Source organism: Triticum urartu, chromosome 7, assembly GCF_003073215.2.
Source record: "Triticum urartu cultivar G1812 chromosome 7, Tu2.1, whole genome shotgun sequence".
NCBI classification, from domain to species: Eukaryota; Viridiplantae; Streptophyta; class Magnoliopsida; order Poales; family Poaceae; genus Triticum; species Triticum urartu.
This window is the reverse complement of record NC_053028.1, coordinates 149,556,177-149,581,105: the sequence shown is the minus strand read 5'-3', so window position 1 is coordinate 149,581,105 and position 24,929 is coordinate 149,556,177. Positions and strand designations below refer to the sequence as shown.

General features: G+C 43.3%; 1 protein-coding gene and 1 pseudogene across 1 annotated transcript; both read left to right on the top strand.

Moving 5' to 3' along the window:
• Positions 1-6,304: 6,304 nt before the first annotated feature.
• On the top strand, positions 6,305-8,037 carry LOC125525036 (annotated as a pseudogene).
• Positions 8,038-22,426: 14,389 nt separating this feature from the next.
• Positions 22,427-23,767, top strand: LOC125523570 (NADH-ubiquinone oxidoreductase chain 6-like). Its single transcript, XM_048688595.1, has one exon. The coding sequence runs from the start codon at positions 22,616-22,618 to the stop codon at positions 23,660-23,662; it is 1,047 nt and encodes a 348-aa protein (XP_048544552.1). The 5' UTR covers positions 22,427-22,615; the 3' UTR covers positions 23,663-23,767.
• The last annotated feature ends 1,162 nt before the right edge of the window (positions 23,768-24,929 follow it).

Genomic DNA, 24,929 nt, shown 5'->3' with positions numbered 1-24,929 from the left:
AATGAAGGTTGGGAAATATGCATGCAGAAATCCAATAAGTTGGCACTGCTTTCCCTTTCCATATGAAAAATGGAGAGGAAAAGCATGGGTGGACCAAGCGTTTTAACCGGAATCTAGTGACGGAGAAAGAAGAAAGTATGGGAAGAAAGCAGCCATGGGCAAGCTTTAATTAATAGAAATAAGTAGGAGTTACAGCCTTTAAATTCGAGTGAAACGAGCCTTTGACGTAGTCACAAATTATTATTATTATTTCGAGTAATAGCGGAAGGAGTGCCAAAGCCCATTTTAGTAGAAAGCTGCTGCCCTTTTCTAGTAATGCGGGGTGACATAATCAATCAAATTCGACTGGTTGGTTCCCCTTATTAGTCAATTGCTTTTGACGTATTAGGTGGGAATGGCAGAGCCTCTTTTCTTTCCGCAATGGAATCGGCTTAAGCTCGACCTTTTCTTTCATTTCCTATTATAGGGATATAAAAAGAAATCCAATTGCGTTTTTCTTAGTTTAGAATATCAAAAGACATCCCACAACCCGGTCTTAGGTTCAGAGTCGCTTTGTGGGAACTTCAAGAGAGAGAAGAGAGATCATAGCTTAATATCAAAGGTCAGGTATACCTGCCTACGTTCGACATACACATTCACTAGTTCCATTCGGAACCTTTCTCTAGATGGAATACTGATTCTACTTTCAAATGCAAGAGCAAGAATGCTGTGAGGGAGCCCTATCTAAAAAATGCAAGGCCAGATCCCACTTTCTTTAATCGAGCGGGCAAGGGATCGCAAACATCTTTTATTTTCAGAGAAAAGGTTTTCAAAAGATATCCCGAAGGGGTCTTAGGTAAGGTAAGGAGTGACAGCTCTATTCAATAAGCTGGCTCTTTAAGGGAAGATAGGGCATCTCCTAAAATGTGGAAGTTTGGTGCTTTAGAGATAGGGCCGGCATGCTTTGCTGGAAAGCAATAAGTCAACAAAACAAGGTAGGTCTACCCCCTAATAAAGGTTTCGCTCGACGACCCTGTATCCATTCTCGATTAAAGCACGGAGAGTTAGGTTTATTATCTCCAGTTTGATGCTATCTTCTCCACGACTTGGTTCTTATGGATCTCCTCCAGGTCCTAGGCATCTTGTCTCTAGCTCTGCTCTCTATCGGTAGTAAAATCAGTACTTTGTCTTTGCCTGTATCTGTCCATTCCTTCAACACTGATGGACTCAGAGTGGCATAACCCCTTTAATAAGAAGCATAAGACCTAAAGCGAGGAGATAGAATCGAAAGAATGATAGCAAGTTCTTTGAAAGTGGGAAGAAAGCCAAGGATACGGTGGTGTGTAGGGTCTTTCAAATCAATCAGGAAAGCGTGAGCTGAGAAGGAACACGGCTTTCCGCGCCTTGACAAATGGATCTACCAAGAATAGCTTTTTCAGCCGTTACTTATTATATAATAGCTCGATCCGCTCACGCATGTGATTGATTTCTCCCCTCTCTTTCAAAAATCTTCCATTCGAACAGGAAGATTCCCTTCTCGCTGTGTATCCAGAACCTGAGGATGATGAGGATCTATAAAGGTTCTTTGATCGAGCTCTCGCTTCGGCTTATTTTGTTGCCGAAGACCAGGACCCGTCTTATTTGCTGAAAACCTGTCTGTTTAGGGACTCTTTCGTTTCAATGGACATACTTGCCTGGAACTGATTCTACCTTGAGAGCGCTTCCCTCTTTTCTGATTCCTTCCCTTTGACCACCAAAAATACAACTTCTAATAGCCATTTCTATTTTATAGATGTTTCAAACAAGTGATTTTACACTTTGATCCTTCCTGTCTTTCCCCGATAGAGGAGTTTGACCCTTCCACTTCTGCCTTTGCCCTTTGTACTTATTCCCGCAATTGAGATCCCTGTTAAGGAAGAATATCTCGCTCGTGCTTTTTTTGCGAGGAAATCGCTCTACTTTTTCCAGCGATGAGTGATTGAGTAAGGTCTAATTCAATCTATGTTATGACCTACCTTTTTTGATTGAAGTAAACGAGAGCTTTACTTCTTCTTTTCAAACCCTAAGGTTTGAGCTCGTCCTCGGGTCGGATTCGGATCCTTTTCTCTCTTTTGAAATTCCATAGATATAGATGTCTCGACTGCCGAATCCGAATCCTTAGAACAACTCGATTCCGTTGATTCACTGTCCATTTGTCCTTCAACCGGATTAATGGTCAACGACTTTGACAGCCTTTCCTTCACACAAGGTTTTTAATCCATCTCCCCCGCTTAGGGCAGTAAGGGGAAGTAGCGATATTCCGATTCCTTCATGGGGAATCAACGAAGGCAGCCGCTCCAGCAGCTTTAGTACTTAAGTTAACGCCCCAGCCCTTATCCCGCGATGAGAAGGTAGATGCAGTAAGCCAACTCCTATCCTTCTTGCGGAAAGGGCATTCAATGCCATCTTCATTCCATTCCTTGCTTCGAGGAGCAGGTCGAATAGGCAAAGAAGGGGATGGCTAATTCCAGGAATAGAGTAGCATTCTCAAGCACTACCCTCTGTTTTTTTTCAGTCCATATAAAACAGTCAATCTACCAGCAGCAGAGGTTGCAGATACATGTCCACCACCTGTTTATCTACTACCATAAGCGGGAGCAGTTGCAGGTAAAGAGTGTTGTGAGGGCTTTCATTTGCGCGTTAAGGGCAGTTTCTGTTATAGCACTAGAAATCTGTGCCGTTAGTCGAATGCTCGGAATGAAAGAATGACTATTTCCTTGCTGGAACATAATGACAACCGCAGGAATTCGGAATAAGACATGTTAAGTTTCTCCTGTTTCTGTCTAATGACTACTACGACATGCCTAGACTATAACATTCCTACGGAGTGCTGCCCATAGATTACGGAACACTTGGCATATGTTGATTGAGTCCCGGGTATAGCTCCCTCACTCGCTCTACTTTGAATCACGAAATAGCGTATGAAAAGCAGCGATCTTTCTCTATTTCTTCCTCTTCCACCAAAACAAACAAGTTGTTTTCGGGCGTTAGGCAAACTTAGTTCTTCGTTCCTCCGGTAATTGGATTGATATATAAGGATTGGGGTTGTCACCCGTATGCTTATTATCTTTGTCTTCGAACAAGGGGAGTCCTTTCAAGCTTCATCAAATCCATGGCACAAGGTCTGTTTTTCATTATAGAATCGAGCAAGAAGGGATTCGGAAACAGGAAATCGAGTCAAGTAATCCGAATACGTAGCCACTCTCATTCTAATGCTTATATCCAGAACTAGTTCACCGAACAAAGGGACAGAACTACTGACTAAACTATAGCGAGCTAATACCTAAACTTGAACTCTGAAATAGCACTCATTCATTCAATTATTTGAAGCTAAGGTGCGGGAAAAGAATACATAAGGTTAGATATGAACTAGTTGACTGTTCGATTGAGGGACTACGATGCATTTTACTCATGTTTTTATTCCATTCCAGGATTCATTCATATTCGACCATAACGAGACTCAATAACGAAACTAGGGCCCTTGGTTTCCCAACTGGAGCAGGAAACTTCCAACCAAATAGGAGGGACCCGGAAGAAGAGATAAATGACAACTATCTCTAGAGAATTGAAAAGAGGTGTGCGAACTATGTTATGAATCGGCCATGAAAACCTAAAATGAAGGAATAGGTGGTCTGGGATAAGCATGTATTGGAGGCGGGTTTCCCAATAAGTCAATAGCTATCCTTCGCTATCTGGGGCTAGCTCACTCTATGAGATAAGTTTCATGTATGGTTCGAAGCAGTTAACTCCCTTTTAAGGAGCGATCGATCAGCCCCGACCATGACCGGTCTAGAATCTCTCTCATTGAGCTTCTCTTTTGCGCCTGCTTTCTTCTTGATTTATTGCAGTAGCTAGTCTCCCTTTTCCAAATTCGATTATAAGTGAAGTGAGTTATGTTTCAAGAAATTCCATCCATTTCATCGCCCAGAATAATACCCAGTCCTGCCAATCTCTACGATAATCTCTGATTTAGTTTAGTTGATCTTTTTCTATTATGAAAAGCAAGGAAACACTAGTAATGGTGGAAACAGAACTTAGAAATCTAAGGCTGAAGGCTAGTTTCATTAACGAGTCTCACCTATTTCTTACTTGCCCTACCAGCCCTACCTACATCACCTTTCATATGGAACAGGCATGCTTTAGTGATGGGGCTAGCCGCTTTCACAAGAAATCAAACCAAACAAAGACACTTAGCATAGGAGTAGATTAGGGCATCTAGTGCTCTGTTCATCGTCTGAGGACTCTAAGGTGCCAAGGGAAATAGCTCCATCCCATTGGATATCCCTAGCCTTGGTGGATCAGTGCAGTGATAAAAAACTCTTCCATTCTATCTATGGTAGATAAAGGAGCTTCAAAGCCGTAGCCATCCTCATGGCCTTTTCACTCTACAGCCGTTGCACTTTTTTTATTAAATGAAATAGTTCGTTTTCTCGCTCTTAACTTGAAAGTACTAACTAAATAGGGGCACGGAGAAATAAAGAAGTGTGGGGGAGGAGCAGCCGAGCTCATTCCCTTCCATTCCTACTCTATAGTAGGGGTTATGTCCCCCTTTCCTAGTGAGAGCAATACGCAATGCTGCTACGAATAGAGATAGTGCCCTATCCAGTGCAAAACGGTACTCTGCTTCAAGCACACGGTATGGCTCCCTCATTTCAAACCAAGCTGTAGACTGAGTAGGAAACAGCTAAAGGTTCCGGTCCAAAGGTAAGAAGATCCGTTGGTTGGAAATCCGTATCAATTGTTACTGGTTCTCCCGTTTCTTGGTACTGTGTCATGTGACTCTAAAGCCCCAACTAGGCTAGATCGAGATCTTGGTCCTTGCTAGGCTTACTCGCGTAAATAACCCCCATGTCTTAGGTGTTCTCGGGGGTAAGCGAGTCAGTACAATCGGTTGCACAACCGTCCAGTCCATATCATAATTGTCATAATCAATCATATCAGTAGGTGGCATACTTGCCTGCTCAAGTCCATCTACTATGGATGTGGGCTTGGACCAAGCCATCCCCAAACACTGAACCGGATCTTGAAAACGGGACTGAACTGAATCCGACTTCTTGGTAGCCCAGTGGCTTTTGGTCCCCATCGGAAAGTGCTGAATGGATTGCTCCTTGCCCAACGACAAAAAGAAAGAAATTTAGGAGAGGATTGATAGGTTTAAGCATTCAGGGCTGGTCGCTCTTATGGATACCTGTGAGCTAGAGTCGGGAATCGAAAAGGAGACAACGGAAGCCGTACAGATCTAGTTGGGAATGCTGTTCATGCAGTGGAGAGCGTAAATGACCGGCCCTTGAGGCGCGAGTAGACTTATCATATAGAAAGGAAAGAGATAAGCGGAGGGAGGATGGTTTGATGATAGCCAAGATCTCCATCTCATTTGTCACTCTCGTATTCTTAATAGGAATCGGCAAGCAGATACAACCACTAGGCCATTGCCATTCGACTAGTCTATCAGAGTATCCTACGAAGTCAGGTCCAGTAGGCGCAGGATGCGCTAAGCCATTCGATCTTCCTGCTGGTGGTCCACCATAGAGCTCCTATGTAGCCGTTTGTTTTCTCGCTTAACTAATTTGTATGAGGCGATACAGCTGAGATCAGCCAACGGTTCGAGCACTTAGCACAATGTGCCACTTAACCGGACGAGCGCAAGACCGGGTCTACCTACCTTATGACATTTATGAAAAACGAACGTTGTATTAAGGGGTTTCTATCAGTTAGTAACAAAGCCGGCAGTATCCTTGAATTCAGGGGTCAGCTACGGGAGGTATGTCTCCATGTGTGCCGAAGAAGCGTCTATCATTATACGCTGTTTATCCAATCCAAAACTGATTCGTTTAGTTGGTAGAACCCACGCCAATATCATATTGACTCTCTCTCGTCCAATAAGAGTTTCCGAGAGTTACTTTATTCAAATTCTCTCCTTTCCAAAGCTCCACAAGGAAAAAAGAGTAATAGGACAACAATATTGCTTTCATTTATTTTGAGTTCTTTCTTTGTTGAGATGGAAATCGACGTTCTTTTGAAAAGGGCTAGGTAGTTTGCGCGCAGGCAAAACTTCTTCATGAAAGGTCAAAAATAGACTTGGATTTCATGGGTTTCTTAATGACTAGTCGTTCTTTTGAAGCCTTAAGAAACTGGCAGAGAAAGCGGCAGTTTTTTTTTTCGAATGACATTATTTCGAGAATCAACTAACCGACAAATCCGTAGCCCAGGTGATTCGCTGCCTCCCTCTCGCCAAAATGGGACGAATCTTATCATGCAGCTTTTTGATTATTCAGGGCGCAGCGAAGCCAATTTCCGTCAAGGCGAGGGGGTAAATAAGGGGGAAGAGGAGTTGTAACGATAGAAAAGAGAAATGACTATAAGGAACCAACGATTCTCTCTTCTTAAACAACCTATATACTCCACACTTAACCAGCATTTGATAGATTATCCAACCCCGAGCAATCTTAGTTATTGGTGGGGGTTCGGTTCGTTAGCAGGTATTTGTTTAGTCATTCAGATAGTGACTGGCATTTTTTTAGCTATGCATCACACACCTCATGTGGATCTAGCTTTCAACAGCGTAGAACACATTATGAGAGATGTTGAAGGGGGCTGGTTGCTCCGTTATATGCATGCTAATGGGGCAAGTATGTTTCTCATTGTGGTTCACCTTCATATTTTTCGTGGTCTATATCATGCGAGTTATAGCAGTCCTAGGGAATTTGTTTCGGTGTCTCGGAGTGTCATATTCCTATTAATGATTGTGACAACTTTTATAGGATACATACCACCTTGGGGTCAGATGTGCTTTTGGGGAGCAATAGTAATTACAAGCTTAGCTTAGCGCCATACCAGTAGTAGGAGATACCATAGTGACTTGGCTTTGGGGTGGTTTCTCCGTGGACAATGCCACCTTAAATCGTTTTTTATCTCCATCATTTACTCCCCCTTATTTTCAATAGGTGCCAGTCTTCTTCATCTGGCCGCATTGCATCAATATGGATCAAATAATCCATTGGGTGTACATTCTGAGATGGAGATCTTGTAGGTCGGGTAGCTTCTGCTATCTTTTTTCCATTTGGATTTTTTTGCTCCTAATGTTTTGGGGCATCCCAACAATTATATACCTGCTAATCCGATGCCCACCCCGCCTCATATTGTGCCGGAATGGTATTTCCTACCGATCCATGCCATTCTTCGCAGTATACCTGACAAAGCGAGAGGTGTAGCCGCAATAGCACCAGTTTTTATATCTCTCTTGGCTTTACCTTTTTTTAAAGAAATGTATGTGCGTAGTTCAAGTTTTCGACCGATTCACCAAGGAATATTTTGGTTGCTTTTGGCGGATTGCTCTACTAGGTTTTGCTTTATACCTACTATTCCGTCTGGTTTTTGGTTTCTAGTCTGATTTTATTAGTAGCTATGATTGGGGCTATAGTACTTACTATGCATAGGACTACAAAGGTGAAAAGACAGGATGTATTCCGACGAAATGCCTTGGATTCTAGGAGGAATATAATGAACAGGACTATTTCTCCTTTTGGCCATAGCCATAGAAGAATTTGCTCCTCCGAAGCGGAGGGAGGGGAATCTCAGGATTCCTATAACCCTGCTTATATAGATTTTTTAAGACAACATTTAGGGTTTTTCCCGGGTTTGGTACCAAATTTGGATAAAATCCTTTCGGTTCTTAAAACGGAGGAAATTATCTTTCTGGCTTTCCGCTTCCCGCGGGATGCGAACATGTTTAAATTGCCCCTAAAGAAGATCACAGATATGATTCAAGAAGCAATGGCTAAAGAGGAGGAAAACAGAGAAAAGCCTCCGGTGGAAGGATGTGAAGACTGTCGTATGACTGCGGAGGAAAGGACAAAATTTCTTGAAGCATTTTCTTTCCTATGGGATAAAAAACAATGAATTGGAACTATTGAGTGGTGTAGGTATCCATCTTAGCAAATAGAGATACCGAGACCCACCAACCTACTACTTGTTGGTTTGGTGGGGAAAGAGGAGTGGGTATGAGGGCTTCTTTCACTATTTCCCTAAGTTCAAAAGTGAAATGTGGAAAACGATGTCTATGGTCTGGTTAATAGCATCCCTTTCTCAAATTCCTTTTCTGGTCAATAAGGATGGTTATAGCCAGCTTAGAAGGGAAATTCTAAATGTAAGAAGTTGCTGGATGGGTTTGCTCCAATGAAGAGGTACACCTAGGTAGGAGGGAGGGAGCTTTCCCACTTTGGCAGACGAGTAGTTCTGCGCTCCGCGTTGGAATAGGAAAGGGTGGAGAAGGTTCATTATCAGAATCTACTGTTGCATAATGCACAATGCCACAAACGATAAAGTGGAAGCACACTCAGATGAAGAGGATGGTGAATTGATCATAATCCCAATGTCTTTTTTTTGCTGAGAAATCTTGGATCAAGACATACAAGGCAGCATTGGTCAAACATAGGACTACCTAGGCTAGGTCATTCATTTGCTTGGTCCGCTATATTCCGTTTTGTCTCTAGTTCTTCCACAGGGACTTCCTACTACTCCGCCGAATCTCTCCATCTGAGAAAAGGTAGGTCACTGGTCGGAGTAAAGCAGCGTAGATATAAGGCTGGAAGTTTAATGAACCAAGTTGATGGTCTACTAGGGCATTGGACCGTACAAGCAGGTAAAGATAAGGGCTCGCTAGGAATTCGTTTATGCTTATATTTATAAGCTTTCTTCTCACTAGGTAGGGCGGGCAAGTTGGTCTTATTGCCCTGCATCATATGAGGAAGGAGTTCTTTCCACAAAATAGAGGTCGTCTATGGTCTGTGGCATTGAATGGATAGTACTGGTCTGTTGTCAACAAATAGACTGGGCTAGTCACAGTCTGCTAAGTCTACTAGTGGGATATGAATATGCATTAGTAGTAGTTATTGCTGCCCGGATTGGGTATTAACAGTGTCAAGTCCTAACGTAACGTTTTTAAGTAGAAGGAATAGGCATTAATTAACCTGGGGTCGATAGTACACCTTTATAATAAATTATTAGCACAAAAGCTCTTCATCTCACTTTTCATAGGTAGGCGAAAACTCTATAGTGATAGTTGTAGTGTATATTGGCTTGGATTCTTCTATTGTTATGGGAAAGGCATATCCCACCCAGTTCTTCTCGTCTTATTAATAACTCCTTCCTGAACTTCAAGTACGATAGAAACTTAACTTATATTCTCGTAGGAAAACTAGAGAATGAGCCATCTCCATCTTCGTAGAGAAACTAGAGAGTGCTGGCGCAGCTGAAAAGGAAATCCAGAAGAGTCCATGAAGGCTTAGCACGATTAGGATCCTTTGTAGGGTTTATCTCGGAAGAGAAGGCTTATGAAGCGAAAACATCTTCTTCTTGGGAGAGAGGGGAAGATCTATGGCATGGACACTTAACCCCGTGCCGGAGGACTGCCACACAGCTGGTACAACCTCGTGTGGTACTATTTACATGTTCTTACAAGTCCGATGGTACAGTTGACCTAGTATCGAATTATTATAGATTCCGTTTGGCCAGCCCATTGCCCCCTTGCATGTCGTCTGACACGAACGAAACGAAACTTTACCCCCTAGCAGCCCCCTGTCGGCATCGAAAATGGAGGAAAGTGCGGCGTGCTGATGTTTAAATCATGCGATGCCAATGATGTAAGCGCGGGCCCGCAGGTGCAGACAGGTTCGTCGGGGGCAAGCTTCAGAGGTGGGGGGTACGATTGTGGAAGATTGCGTGGAGGCAGGGGTTGGAGATGTGATGCAAGGGTGCGGGGAATTGGGTGGAAGGACAGTCGTTAATGTGGAGTCAGGAGGGGCGTGAGGCAAGAAGTGGAGGGAAGTGGGATCTAGATTAGAAGAGATAAATACGATATTCCTGATACCCGCACGCGATCCCTAGCCTAGCTGGCAATCCCTTGAAAAATGCAATGCATTTCCCTTGAGGATGAAATTGGCTTTTCGGTGGCAAACTAAAAAAAAAACTCTCAAAATCCAACCTCACGCATATTCCCTTGCTTCTGTTAACTACGCATATCTCCGTTTTTCTATACTTAGCTAGCAACCTCTTATCACCAGAAGCGTGACATAAATGCATACCCCCGTGTAATACACTCCTTACTATCTCTAATATACGCCGTTGCTTGTTCGGCGCATAGACTATTATTATTAATCGTCAGGCTTTCCTTTTGGCAGTGATTACTATATATAATATAGCGGGCTTTCCCTTATCCGTTCGCTTAGGTATCTGACTGTGTAGCGTAGTTCGGCCGATTCCGGGGCCGGCACGGCACAACCGGATCCCCATCTTAGCCAAAGTCCGTACTTTCCCCGTTCCTGATCCAATGCCAGGGTTGAATAGTAGCCAGCATGAGATCTATACTTTATCCATTGGTCAAGTAGCATAATTGTTTACCAGGTCTTTTCTTCTTGGATAGATATGGCCCTACCTCCTCTTGAGGAATCCGTTCATGATGCCCCTGGCTACACTGACTGGACTATGCTGTGCGCTTTTCGAGAAGATTCACACTACCTAGGCGAAAAGGAAGCGGTAAGCTTATCACGACGGCGCATCCTAGGACAGATAAATATGTATCATCCCTTTTGGAGATGACTACACTACGGGGAAAGAATCCATAAAAATACTAGTGTGTTCAATTGGAAGATCATAAGTAGGACGGATAATATCCAAAGACACCAGTCCATCCAATTCCCTAAACTTCAATCAAATCAAGAAGAAACTAAAGAAACCGCGGAAGAAAAGCAATGGTTGTTCGGGGATAGGTCCCGCAATGAAAGTATTAATAAATCTAAAGTAGATTGGCAGAAAGAGCAGTTGGTCATCTCGGAAAGATAGATAAAGCTAAATCTAGGAAAGCAAGCTAGGAAACCCTAGATAGGAGCAATCCGTTCCACCACTCCTGAGAATTTAGGGCATAATCACCCGCGGAGCAACTGGGGTACTCACACTGTAGTAGTACAATCGGTTGTCTTTCTCTAGCCAATAACACGGCAAGAGGTGGACGGCAATGAAGTTGAGGGTAATGACAACAAACTAAATCCCAACACTTAATGCAAACGGCTCTGAATGGTCTAAAGATACGAATTATTCGACCGAGATGGGTTTACCTCACTCGTTTGTAGAAACACTTTCGAAAGAACAGACAAGATCCACCAGTTAAAAAATTGGTACGCCACGCACGGCTGCTCCGGCGAGCGACGGGGCACGGGCGCGGTGTTTCTCGCAGTTGCTCGATGGCTAGGGGAACGGATAAATCCCCTTTTCGAAATGACTTGATTATCCCTCGACTAGGAAACAAGAGTACTCTTTACCATAGGAAAGAAGCTAACTGAAAAAGAGAAATGGAATCATCGAGAGGAAGCCTAGTTCCTGGATTGAGAGAGTTCTGCCTAATGCCTAAATGAGTGGATCTTCAGCTTTAGCGAGTTCACTCGTAGAAATGTCCGTTTGATTGCTCCTCGGGTGCTTCCTTCTTTCAAATCTAGATTTCCTAGAATCATACCTTCGTCCATTCTTGGAAAGCCTTCTTCTCTGATGGTATATGAAGACACCGGATCCCCATCCTTAGCCAAACCTTCAATTCAAGCTAGGGCAACAAGGTTCATCAGAAAGGGATGATGGCTCCACTCACAGATCCACTTTCTTTCGGGGGCCATCAATACAATAGAATTAGTTCTGTTCTTTAGCCGACGTTTTTCCTTGCCGTCTATATCCGAGCGGTTCCCTTTGGCATATTTCACTTGCTTTGCTACTACGGTACCCGCATTCTTGAAAGAAAAAGGGATGGATAGTTGCCCTTAGGAGACAGATGGTGCCCATTTATCCATAGAATAGGTTCAAGAAGATGAGACGCATTGATGTTAATGAACTTGAGGTTGAAGTTGGATGTTGCTTTTGTAGTTCCCAGTGAAGGATGATGTTGGGTCTATGATGCATTTTATTTGGATTTTGGCTGATAGTTTTCGATGAAGCCACAGATACTACTCTTGTCTGAGACCTGTTGGCTTCATCCAGAGGGAGATGTGTTCTAGGGTGCCAAAGTACTCTTCAGCTGAAGAACTCTCTTTGGGACAAGGGCATCATCAAAGCAAAGAAATCAGAAGAAGAAGCAGTCAGTAATGCAATGCGAGACAAGTGTCATGTAGCAAGGTGCCCGGAATCTATCGTATATCGTATATAGGGATTTTGGATTGCGATTTCCTTTTGGGGATCAGGCCGATTTGATGACAGGAATTTCCTTGTTTGTTGCAGCCTAAGATTGGGATTGGCCTACTCTTCTTCTATAACTGGGATCTTACGACTCTCGTGCTTAATAAGTTGGCACCTCGCATCCTGCCAAAACCTAATCCTCTTATTCTCTAGCTAGAGTTGGGCTCCTTAAGAAGATATGATACTTCTACTTTTGACACCCTTTTTTTCCCCTATTTTTAAACTCAAATTGATAAAGCCACCTGGCGAGTAGGAATAGTTTCGAGTTTCTGGTCTGTTTTCTTTTGAGAATCAAACCTCTAATGGGTTTTTGCTACCAGGAGAAGGGAATGGCCATGTTGATGGGGTCTATCTAAATAGAGAGGAACCTACAGGGCTGATTACTCGATTACTCCATTGTGATGACAATCACACCCATATTCTTTATTATTTCTAAATATAGATAACTGCCATCTCCCGGCATAAGAAGGAGTGACCCTAACGACAGCCCCTATAATAGTAGACAACACGTTTTAAATCAGACTGGACTGAACGAAGAAAGATCTTTCCACACAAGAGTGGAAGGGATCCTTTAGAAATAGTTCTTAGCTCCAATCAAGCTTTCTCTGCTGTTTAGGATCGTTAGTGCTATAGTGGAGACACTTTTCTCAAATAAGAATGGTGGTCACATTCCCTTTCTGGTGGTAGTCATTGAGGATCTCAAAAACAGAGATCGCAAAAACGTGTCAATAATGACAACGCTGGGCGAAAAGGCTAAAGAAGAAAAACCTGTATATTTGAATGCCACTTCTTTTGCTAAGATAGCTAGATTTGGATGTCCATTCCATAAGGTATAGCTGCATCTGACACTGAGTCGAAGTTACTAGCAGGATAGACAGGAAGCTCTGAAGGATGTACAATGCTTGGAGGGACAGAAGTTTCAAGAGAAATGGTCTCTTTTGATGGGCATTTGTAGATGATGGTTGATACTGAAAACAATGCCTTCTTGAAAGCTCTAGCATCACCAGTTATCTATTAAGCATAAAGATACATTCAAGATAACAATTAGCGGAATATAGGAAACAAAGAATAGATATTGAATAAAGAAAAAAAAAGAGAAGAGCCTCATAACCGTCCTAATAGAGATAATACCACGTTCGTCTTGTTCTTTACACCGATCCAACTCATGCTTTTTTGGATGGATTTCACACGGAATCAAGGGAGGTGCGGGATACGACCCATATCACATTCATGTGCCATAGCTTGCAAAATCAAATAAATCTATCGAAGCTAGGGTGCCAGGCCTATAAGAATCAGAAGAACAATCCACACTAATGTAACCGTAAAGAAATGGCGGCTCTAACATAGATTTTTCTCAATATGTCATGTTGTTGAAAAATCCCGTGGTAGCATGGGATGATCGGCACTTTAGTTTTAGTTATTGATTTACGCATCACGCATTAACTAATATTTATGGGGCTGGAGACTTTGCTAAAGCATGCACATAAATAGATGAATGAGAGATTATAAGGCAAGGAGATACAGATCTGGGGGTTGACTCAGAACTTGTACATAGGTCAGCTCACTAATGCTTAATAACCAATAAATAGTCAATCAAGAGATATGCACCAGCAAACAACATTATACTGAAATAGTGTATTAGGCGGCAAATGGCGTAGAAGAGTTTAGACGATAGATTCTCTACAACAGGTAGGGATCGGGGGTTATACGCTCTTTTCTATAAACAAAGTAGGCTTGTGATTGTCCGCATCCATCACTCAATCATGCAATTCAAAGAAATGGTTTACTTATCTTCTTCTAAAGGATGGAATTGCTAGATTGTCAGTAATATCAATTGAGGAAGAAGCTAGTCCCACTTAAATTCGAAAAGAAGACCTCTATTGTGACAGAAGATTCCTCGCCCACAGCATCTCACTTATTGATTGTGACATAGCTCTCTATCTCCGCTCATAAGAAGATAGCGTTTCATTCACTCGCTCTAGAAACCATAGGAGCTACTATTCCCAAGTTTATTAAGAATGGGCACTCACTGGATTCAGGCTTCCCACCGTTCTAGCTTCTCTTCGTAGTTCACTAGAATGTATCGAGCATGTTTCTCCGGATCAGGAGGCTTTACATAAATTGCTACGATTGCCAAGTCGAAAAAGAACTGGGCATGAAAGTGAAAGTGGAAAGAGAAGGGAGCGTGACTTGTTTCAAGAATTGGATGCCTTGTTAAGGAAATCTAGTATAAAAGGAGAAATTGGGCCTATTTATAACTTTTGGTACCTAACCACCTGAACTGGGAATAATGGCTAAAGATTGAAGGTTCTAAGCCATGTATCAGAGCCGGTTATTTGAGTATCGATGCTGTTGGAGTCTAGCTTCCGACCAATCCACTTCACTTCGGAGGACATAACAGCTTAAGAAGAAATCGAGATCAGGCCCGTGGAAAGCACACACACACGCCTGGGGAATGAATCCACTTTTTCATTCTCAATACTAGGGGGGGCTTCTCCGATCGATTGCTTTAACTGTTATTCCCCAGATTGGCGAAATGACCTTTCGTCTTGCTTCCGTAAAATAATAAAATGTGCTTTCGCCAGAAGAAGAAAAAAGAAGATAGCTCAGTAAATGGCATTCAAGTAAAGTCGAGAAAGAGGCCTTGCTTTCGCACAGGAAGGAAAGAATTGACTCGGGTAAGTAAGCCCTATTGGGGGATTAAGGGCTCGAGTACGATTAGAGCGCCTTTTTTTCTGCTGCGCAGGCTTACCATTTTAAATAGGGGGAAACAGGAGACTGTAGAAGATGAATATGGCTAGTCTACTGCTACTGTTTGATTGGCAATCCTTAGACTATAGGGATGAAGCAAAGGAGCATAACCTACCTGCAACTATGCTTTAAAGCAAAGAAATCTATCGAAATTCTCATTCCAGTCTGAGGGGATATCTGAAGCTACCGATCCGGGATCTCACTCAAATCCAAACCTAGCACTTTTGTATTTATTGCTTCTCCTTTTAGAAGGTCCGTAGCCGAGTAGAAGAGAAGAAAAGAGATTTCCTTATCTGCATGCCAGCTTTCATTCCTACTTTTGATGAAAGAAAGGTCAGTTGCTGCCGACAAGTCGACTAAACTTTCACAACTGTCACCTATCTTTAAGCACCTTCTAGGCCGCTTCCCAACCTAATGCATTCAAGTCTGCCTTCGGTACTGGTACTTCGGAATCAAGGGCCCAACAAGCGATATCAGGAGTCTTTGGCCGAAGAACTCGCGGATAAGAAGGTTATTCCATAACTATATAAAATCCATAGTCACGCTCAGCATGCGAAAGCTTGTAAAAATGACATCCCCTGCGAAAACCAATAGGATTTGTTGGGCCATCGAACACTAGTTTCTGGTTTCTCAAGACCTTGAGGCAAGGGCAGTTACGCAACATTTTCTCAATATTGAATGTGCATTTTTCCCGCATTTTTTCGATTCCACTTCTGTATCAGAAATTAGTGTCAAGGGATGGAGTTCCTGTTTCGTTAACTAAGTCTCGCGTTGTTTGCTTGAGGAAGGGACGGCCGTAGCTAAATTTCCATTGCTAATCTTACATGTTCCCACGAACAATAAAGAAAAGAAGAAAAGGCTATTCCTTAGACACAGAGGTGGGATTAAGGCATCATGCGGAACTCCAACAACATAGACCAGATGACTTATTTATTGAAAATAGGTTTAGGAGCCTGATCCTGGAGCTGAGCAAGCATGGGTGCGATCCACATCGAGTGGAACTACTATAACTATATCTGTGGAAGGAAGGTGGAACCTTCACTGAATCATAGTTAGGTGGCACCCATTCCGCAGTGGGCCGACGTCACACTGCCGCTTCAATAGCTAGCGGGTAATAATCAGAAAGTGAATCATCAACCACTCATTTAGAAGCCGCTCATGCAACAATGTTTAAGTAAATCCTTCCGCCCTTATTTTCTTTAGTCTAGTTGTTGGAGGAAATGCGCCTTGAACACATTACGTATACTAGCTGAGCTTTGTCCCTAATCGTGACTAGTTGTTATTAGTTTCGATCAAATTTCCCCCCAGCCGGCAATGCCTCAGCTTCTCAAAATCTAGGAAGCTCTGAAAAAAAGTCATCATTATGAAAAGATACTAGCGCTACTAATAAGGGAAACTACTTTTTTCTAAGAAAGGAATAAAGCAGAAAACTAAAGAAAGAGATCTTAAGTGGGTCCCACGAGTAGTTTGTCTTGTTTCAGTCCGTACAAGAAGATACTTTCAGGGTTGCCCAAGAAGGGACGGGCCTATCTATTGGTGGTACTAGTTCCACGGGAGGGGAAGGATTTCGGTGCCGTCAGCATGGGTCCGGCTATCGATCACAAGGGTCTAGATACGGGTCTCGAACGGAAAAGTATGCTACATATTGCTCTGCTCCAGTTCCCTCTTCTTACACCTGGTCAATTTGTTGATCGCCCCTTTTATTTCTGATTTTCAAAAGGGCCCCGCTCTCGTCTCTGTTGACGAAGTCTTTATCTCTGTCTCTGTTATCCTCGTACCTGCTGATCTCTTCGACTGATAGAGTCTATGCTATTGGTGAAGCTGGTTCTACCTCAACAACAGGATCTGCAAATGGATTTTCAACTAACAGCCTCTGCTTCAATTTGTGATGAAAGGTCGACTAGTTTTCACCGAATCTTCAATTACGCACCGGTAACTTTTTTCCATTTCCGAGGTCCAGAGGGGAAGACGAAGTACAGCCTAGTTCAGAGAGTCACGATTGAATCCAGGTTAATTCAGCAGCAGCTAGAGCAATACTCCGATATTGATTTGATTCTTCGCTACCCACCAAGGTAGAAGACTGCTTGATCCGCAAAAGAAGTATGCTTTATTTGCTTATAGAACAAAAGTATACGCTTTTTCAGGGAAAGATAGATGGAATAGCACATCTTGTTCGTGCTCTGCACCATGTTTTTCCTGTATACCAGCAGCTAGCATCCCATCAGTAACCTACGGGCGAGATTTCTTGAGGGGGGCTGGCCATGGTTTTTTAACCCACCCTTTCATTCACTTAAGACCCAAAGCAGAAAAGGTTTGCAATCCATATACTGGAATTTGGTTCCACCGAAGTACAAGGACTAAACTTGTCGACTCCACCACAGGGTGCGAGATGTTGAGATTCCTCGACGCCTACTCTGGGTATCAGCAAGTCTATATGGCTGAGGAAGACAAAGAAAAAACTAGTTTTATTGCCCCTTCCTTCTGCTACAAGCGGATGCCCTTCGGTTTGATAAATGCCGGCGCCACATTTAAGCGCCTAATGAGCCTCATCCTCAGGTCTCAGTTGGGTCGTAATGCAGAAGTGTACGTTGACGACGCCATCATCAAAAGCCACTTGGCAGGGACTCACCCCAAAAACACCTCTTTTTTGCATCTGCTGAGCAGAACCAATTACCAGATCCTACTTCTAAGCTCTATGCTCTACTTCGGCCTTGCTCTCACTTATGGGTAGGAAGGACAATAAGCAGGAATTCATGTTGGCTAACTATTCTATCCAGGCGGAAGTTGTTTTCATAGGAAAGACGGAAGGTTTTGCGCGTTGGTTGTATCGAATTTCCCTTTCTAATAGCATACACAAATAGATAAGAAAGTTACGACGATGATAAGGTAAATGAAAACCTTTGATTTACCTTACCATCAGTTCTGTCTTATCTCTGTGCCTCCTCTAGCCATTTCATAATTGGATATCGTCATTCAAATCTGTTATGACAACTGTTTGGTAAGCAGGGATTCGAATCAAACAATAAATACCAACTCTAAGTGTGATGGATAGTACCTGGTGCCTAATTTCATGGTATCTTTCTTGGCGCCTACCACAGGAAAACCCCTCCTTCTTTTGGGAGGAAATCAAATGAGTAAAGGTTTCTGCCGACTCCCCTCAAGGAACCACTCACTACTCAACTTGAAACCACGGACCTACCTCCTGCTTTTGACTTTCTTCTTTGTCCCAATTCATATCGAGCATGTCTTTCTCCATCTATAGATAGAGAGAATAGAGGATAGGGGCGCTCAAAGCAAATAGGATTCTGTATCTAATACTAATAGGTACTAACCGCATTCCAGATTGACTTGACCTCTTATTTTGGATAGGCAGAAATGCTTACGACCTAGGGGTTTAAAGGGCCCACTCCCTTTGGTTGACTCATCAGTCTCACCAGCTTTTGGAGCTCATCCAACAGCCAGTCTACTTAATCATAATCATAATCAATCCGTTGCTATTGCTATCTATCGCCATACCCACAAGAGGATAATTTATCCAACTCCCCGTGTGAAAGCAAGTCCCGCGTCAGCAGTGATTCAAGTTGTTCCTTGAGAGCAGGCTTATGGCATTCCAGGTAAACATAACAATATGAGAGAGAACTCCGTTCGGCTTATAAGTACTCGATTGAACCAATTGTTTTTTCATTTCCCAGTAGGTCACCTTGGGCCAGCTGCTGACTTTCTAGAAAGAGACAAGGAAGTCGATTCAACATAAGGGAAGAAAGCATATTTTAGGTTTACTCCTTCCATGTCTAGTAGGAGTGCGTGCTTCTTATTGCCTTTTGAGCGGTAGTTGTATACATTCCTCACTCAGTCAAATTAATTATCTTTCTCCCTACCCAAATACCAAGGGAGGTTTATGAGTCGTATCCTCCTTACGAGATAGCGGAAGTAGCATTAGCGGGAAAAGTAAGCTCCTTTTCAAGCCTTCTCTTTCGTAACCTTTGATTAGTTCCTTAGATGCCCTTAGCAAGAATGATGCAGGAGCAAGAAAGTCTATTTCCTCCGCCTTTCAAGAATCTCGCTATTCAAATAGCACAGCATAAAATGCAATCCATAAGTCATGCTGGTCAATCAATGACAATGATAAGCTCTATAAAAAAAGAGTCTATTGCTCTTCGACACGTTTTATATCTACTTCAGTCATGCTTTATTGGAGTTATCCGACGCCAAGGAGGAAGGAATAGAGATTAGGATCCTAGCCTTGTTCCGTTTGAAGTTCCAAAGAGAGGTTACAAAAGAAAGGGATGCTCAAACCAAGGATTTGGAGTCTTATTAGTGCATCAATCTACAGAAAGGTAGGGGGGCATACCTGTGTGAAAATGGAGTGTAAAGCATATTCTAGATATTTCACTTCGAATTTCTTCCTCTTAAAAGAGTCAAGTCCGCAGGGTTCCCTAAATTCCCCAGGAATCAAGTGGGACCGGGAGATCGTTGTTCATTCGGTGGTTGGCCCACCCCCTAATAAGTACCTACCAAGAATTGGGCCAGTTAGTTCAAGCGGTACCGAATCACAAAGAACAGTTGAGTTTTCTAATTCATCTATTATTCTATTTTTTGCATTTCTAGAATAGCGTTGGAGCTGGGACACACATTTCTACCCGAGTTCCAACAGCAAACCAAATACGTTATCGTGGAAAACGAGTTTCGCCAACACAAAAGAGTTTGTGTGCTTTTTATTTTCACATGAGTTTCACATATGTGATGGTTGGTTGGGAGGGTACGGCAAATGACTCTAGAATCTTTCTGGATACAACCACTGAACCGGAAAATGGCCACTATCGTCACCGAGAAAATACTATCTTGTGGACTCAAGCTCTACGTTTATGCCTTAAGGTCTTTCTCCTTACCGTGGGGAGCGGTACCACTTGCGTGATTCTATAGAAGAAGGCGGTGTCCCGACCACAAGGCAGTTAAATTCCACTGGTGCTTGCTAGCCAGTCAAGAACGACTCGAAGACCGTGGGAAGGTCTTCACGCTACACCGAAGACGACGATGGCTCCGTACCGGGTGGTAATACACAGGTATAGGATTTCCTGTAATGATGTGAAACTGTACACTTCAGAGAAATAGCTCAGTTCGAGAGGAAGGGGGAAATAGTTCCGGTTTTATTAACCTGATTCCTATTCATTTACCGGTAAAGGAAGGAATTCTTATCTATTTCTCGAGGCAATTATACTCATATCGACAATATGAACTGCATGAGAATTAGCATATAGAAAGAAAGCTTTACCAAATACAGGTCTAGTAGGTATAGAGCCGTAAGCGTGGTGGGGGTGCCGGTGCTTAGGCAGATGCCCCATTGTTCATGATGTTGCAATGAATCCAGTGGATCATCCTCATGGAGGAGGTGAGCGGCGCACGAAAGGAGGTAGACCTTCGTTGTCACCTTGGGGAAAGCTCACCAAAGCAGGATGTCGGGCAGTAGTAGGGGTGGTGAAACTTTAGATGTCAAATGCCACCAATTTTTCTGCTCAAGTTAGAGCGTAGTTTTTCGAAGTGAATTGGCCAGTTCCTTTTAAAAGGAGACTGGTTTATTTTTATAAGCTATTGGCTTCACTTTAGATTTGTTATCGTAATTTCTCTTTTATTTATAGGTTGTTATTTATTATTTTGATTTTTGATAAACGAAACGAATCCAAGCCCGACAAGTAGAATTCCATTCGGTACCTTCGGGGTTTTCTTTTTCCTTCTGGATGACGACGTCACCGCGTCTCCTTATTGTTATTGCGATGGTGACGAGGAACAAAGGGCCGGGATGATCATCGAAATTACCTCTAGCCCGGAGCCAGAGGGGGTCGTCGACACAACGCCAACCCTGGTGGTGGGGCACTTTGAAGGTCTGGAGACCCTCCTTGAGATTCCCCCTTTACCGGAAACGCCACCCGCAGGTCCTTCCTTAGCTCCAGAAGAAAGGGAGCAAACCCCCTGGCCTAAACCTCGATCCATCCCAGAGTAGCCGCCGGTTAGACGGCGGCGAACGGAGGGCAAACTCCTCAAAACGAAGTTCTACTTTGTCTTTGGAAGAATTGGAAGAATCGGACTCTTAGTTTAAAGTAGGAGTAGAGTCTTTAGAGGCTTGCTTAGAAGGAATAAAGAGAAAAAAGCAACTGCAAGCGTTCGGAGCTTCTCCTTTTGAGACCGCGAAAGCAGAGCTGGTTACGTCCATTGGGGAAAATTCCCAGTTTCGTGTGGGACTGCTTTTGTCTCTGGATGTCAAATGCCCCTTGACGAGCAAACGGAAGGCTCTCGAAAAGACGATAGAGGCCATCTTGAAATGCCAAGGGAAGCCCACAGACTCCCTAGCGTCTCTACTTGACCTAAAATGCGATCTCGAGGACCCCGAAAAACTCAAGACCGCTCTCCGTCCATATTTAGGACGGTTAGGGCGATTTTTTAATAAATAAAAACCTTCTGTCGATTTATCCACACTTCCATGACTTCTAGAGGAAAGCTAACTGCTTGCTGGCTGGGAGCTGTATGAGCGGTAACGTCCACGTACGGCTCCGTGAGAAGGTGGATGGAAATGGCCTTGTTGTACCTCACTCCCGTCTTCAATGGGGTCTGCTCTTTTTTTAGGAGAGTATGCCAATATGATCTTAATGAGGTGCGGGGCTTTGCATCTGACATTCGTTGGGCTTTCCTCTGCGGGAGCCCGCGTCCCGGCCTTTTTGTGCAATAAACCCCTCCGGCCGAAGACTAGTGATAGGTGGTCCCGCGGAGCTTTCGGAGAAGGGTAGCCTAGTGTGTAAGCACAGCAATGAACCGCGGCGAACCCTCAGACGACCCTTCTAAGATAAGGGGGGAGATCCTCAGTAGTGGTGACCCTTTGACTCTTCCACTGACTTATATATGTACCGAATGCTCATACGGGAAAGTGAACTCCTGGGTCTGGAACCTGGGGGGGTTGCTCCGAGAAAAAATCCTTTCTTTCTCGTCCACTCTAGGGGGTGCGGACACACCTGCGTGGATTACAGGTGACGGTTACAAGAATGGCGGGGAAGTGAAGAGTACCCAACGACATCCAGGGATGAATGTAGACCCATCGGGCGGGGGTAATCATTCCGGTCCTGGGAGAGGTGGCGACACCATTCTGAGCTGAGGGAAGCCAGCCAATTGAGTCACTGAAACGACCGCAGGAGGCGCACCCTAAGCCCAGCTTCTCAGAGCTGCTATTGCGAAATATGGCTTCCTTAATATCCAAATTTCAACAAGGGGGCTGGGCTGCTCGCCTTCATAGAAAGGCGACCGGGCCTAGATTAGATGTTCGCCTTTTTATAGAATAGAAAGAGAAGGTAAAGGGGGGGGTTGGAGATTCTTGAAAGAATGCATGGCTTCCTCCTATTCCGCTTCAACAGAAGCCCTTAAAATCCTGCTGCTATGGCAACAAGGGTTATCCATTTCATAGGCGAGGGTGGGGGAGAAGCAAGCCGAACCTCTGATCGACCCGGACACGTAAAAAATTCTCGGCGCTGAGAGAAATACGAGATTCAGTAAGTAATTCAGTGAGTGCTTTCTTTTATAAGAAGAGCGTCGGCTTGGAAGAAGAAAATGAAATACGAACAACCGCGCTGGTTGTAATAGATCGACTTGAATGCGTCTTCTTGCTCCAGCATTCAAGTTCCATTTCAAGGGAGGACGACGTACCATGATACTTTCTGTTTTGTCGAGCCCTGCTTTGGTCTCTGGTTTGATGGTTGTACGTGCTAAAAATCCGGTACATTCTGTTTTGTTTCCCATCCTAGTCTTTTGCGACACTTCTGGTTTACTTATTTTTTTAGGTCTCGATTTCTCCGCTATGATCTCCCCAGTAGTTCATATAGGAGCTATTGCCGTTTCATTCCTATTCGTGGTTATGATGTTCAATATTCAAATAGCGGAGATTCACGAAGAAGTATTGCGCTATTTACCAGTGAGTGGTATTATTGGACTGATCTTTTGGTGGGAAATGTTCTTCATTTTAGATAATGAAACCATTCCATTACTACCAACCCACAGAAATACGACCTCTCTGAGATATACGGTTTATGCCGGAAAGGTACGAAGTTGGACTAATTTGGAAACATTGGGCAATTTGCTTTATACCTACTATTCCGTCTGGTTTTTGGTTTCTAGTCTGATTTTATTAGTAGCTATGATTGGGGCTATAGTACTTACTATGCATAGAACTACAAAGGTGAAAAGACAGGATGTATTCCGACGAAATGCCTTGGATTCTAGGAGGAATATAATGAACAGGACTATTTCTCCTTTTGGCCATAGCCATAGAAGAAGCTTCTCCTCCAAAGCGGAGGGAGGGGAATCTCAGGATTCCTATAACCCTGCTTATATAGATTTTTTAAGACAACAATTAGGGTTTTTCCCGGGTTTGGTACAAAATTTGGATAAACTCCTTTCGGTTCTTAAAACGGAGGAAATTCTCTTTCTGGCTTTCCGCTTCCCGCGGGATGCGAACATGTTTAAATTGCCCCTAAAGAAGATCAAAGATATGATTCAAGAAGCAATGGCTAAAGAGGAGGAAAACAGAGAAAAGCCTCCGGTGGAAGGTTGTGAAGACCGTCGTATGACGGAGGAGGAAAGGACAAAATTGCTTGAAGCATTTTCTTTCCTATGGGATAAAAAAATGAATTGGAACTATTGAGTGGTGTAGGTATCCATCTTAGCAAATAGAGATACCGAGGCCCACCAACCTACTACTTGTTGGTTTGGTGGGGAAAGAGGAGTGGGTATGAGGGCTTCTTTCACTGTTTCCCTAAGTTCAAAAGTGAATGTGGAAACGCTGTCTATGGTCTGGTTATAGCATCCCCTTTCTCAATTCCTTTCTGGTCAATAAGGATGGTTATAGCCAGCTTAGAAGGGAATTCTAAATGTAAGAACTTGCTGGATGGTTTGCTCCAATGAAGAGGTACACCTAGGTAGGAGGGAGGGAGCTTTCCCACTTTGTAGACGAGTAGTTCTGCCGCTCCGCATTGGATAGGAAAGGGGTGGAGAAGGTTCATTTATCAGGAATCTACTTGTTGCATAATGCACATGCCACAAACGATAAAGTGGAAGCACACTCAGATGAAGAGGATGGTGAATTGATCAATAATCCCATGTCTTTTTTTGCTGATAAATCTTGGATCAAGACATACAAGGCAGCATTGGTCAAACATAGGACTACCTAGGCTAGGTTATTCATTGCTTGGTCCGCTATATTCGTTTTGTCTTCTAGTTCTCCACAGGGACTTCCTACTATTCCGCCGAATCTCTCATCTGAGAAAGTAGGTCACCTGGGTCGAGTAAAGCAGCGTAGATAAGGCTGGAGTTTATGAACAAGTTGATGTCTACTAGGGCATTGACCGTATAAGCAGGTAAGTATAGGGCTCGGCTAGGAATTCGTTTATGCTTATATTTATAAGCTTTCTTCTCACTAGGTAGGGCGGGCAGTTGGTCTTATTGCCCTGCATCATATGAGAAGGAGTTCTTCCACGAAACAGAGGTCGTCTATGGTCTTTGTGGCATTGATGGATAGTACTGGTCTGTTGTCAACAAATAGACTGGCTAGGTCACAGTCTGCTAAGTCTACTAGTGGGATATGAATATGCATTAGTAGTAGTTATTGCTACTGGATTGGTATTAACAGTTGGTCAAGTCTAACGTAATGTTTTTTAAGTAGAAGGATAGGGCATTAATTACCTGGGGTCGATAGGTACACCTTTATAATAAATTATTAGCACAAAGCTCTCATCTCACTTTTCATAGGTAGGCGAAAACTCTATAGTGATAGTGTAGTGTATATTGGCTTGGATTCTTTCTATTGTTATGGGAAAGGCATATCCCCACCCAGTTCTTCTTCGTCTTAATTAATAACTCCTTCCTGAACTTCAAAGTATGATAGAAACTTACTTATATCTCGTAGGAAAACT

Coding starts and splice junctions, on each gene's coding strand:
- LOC125523570 (XM_048688595.1), top strand. CDS start 22,616: ATGCGTCTTCTTGCTCCAGCATTCAAGTTCCATTTCAAGGGAGGACGA.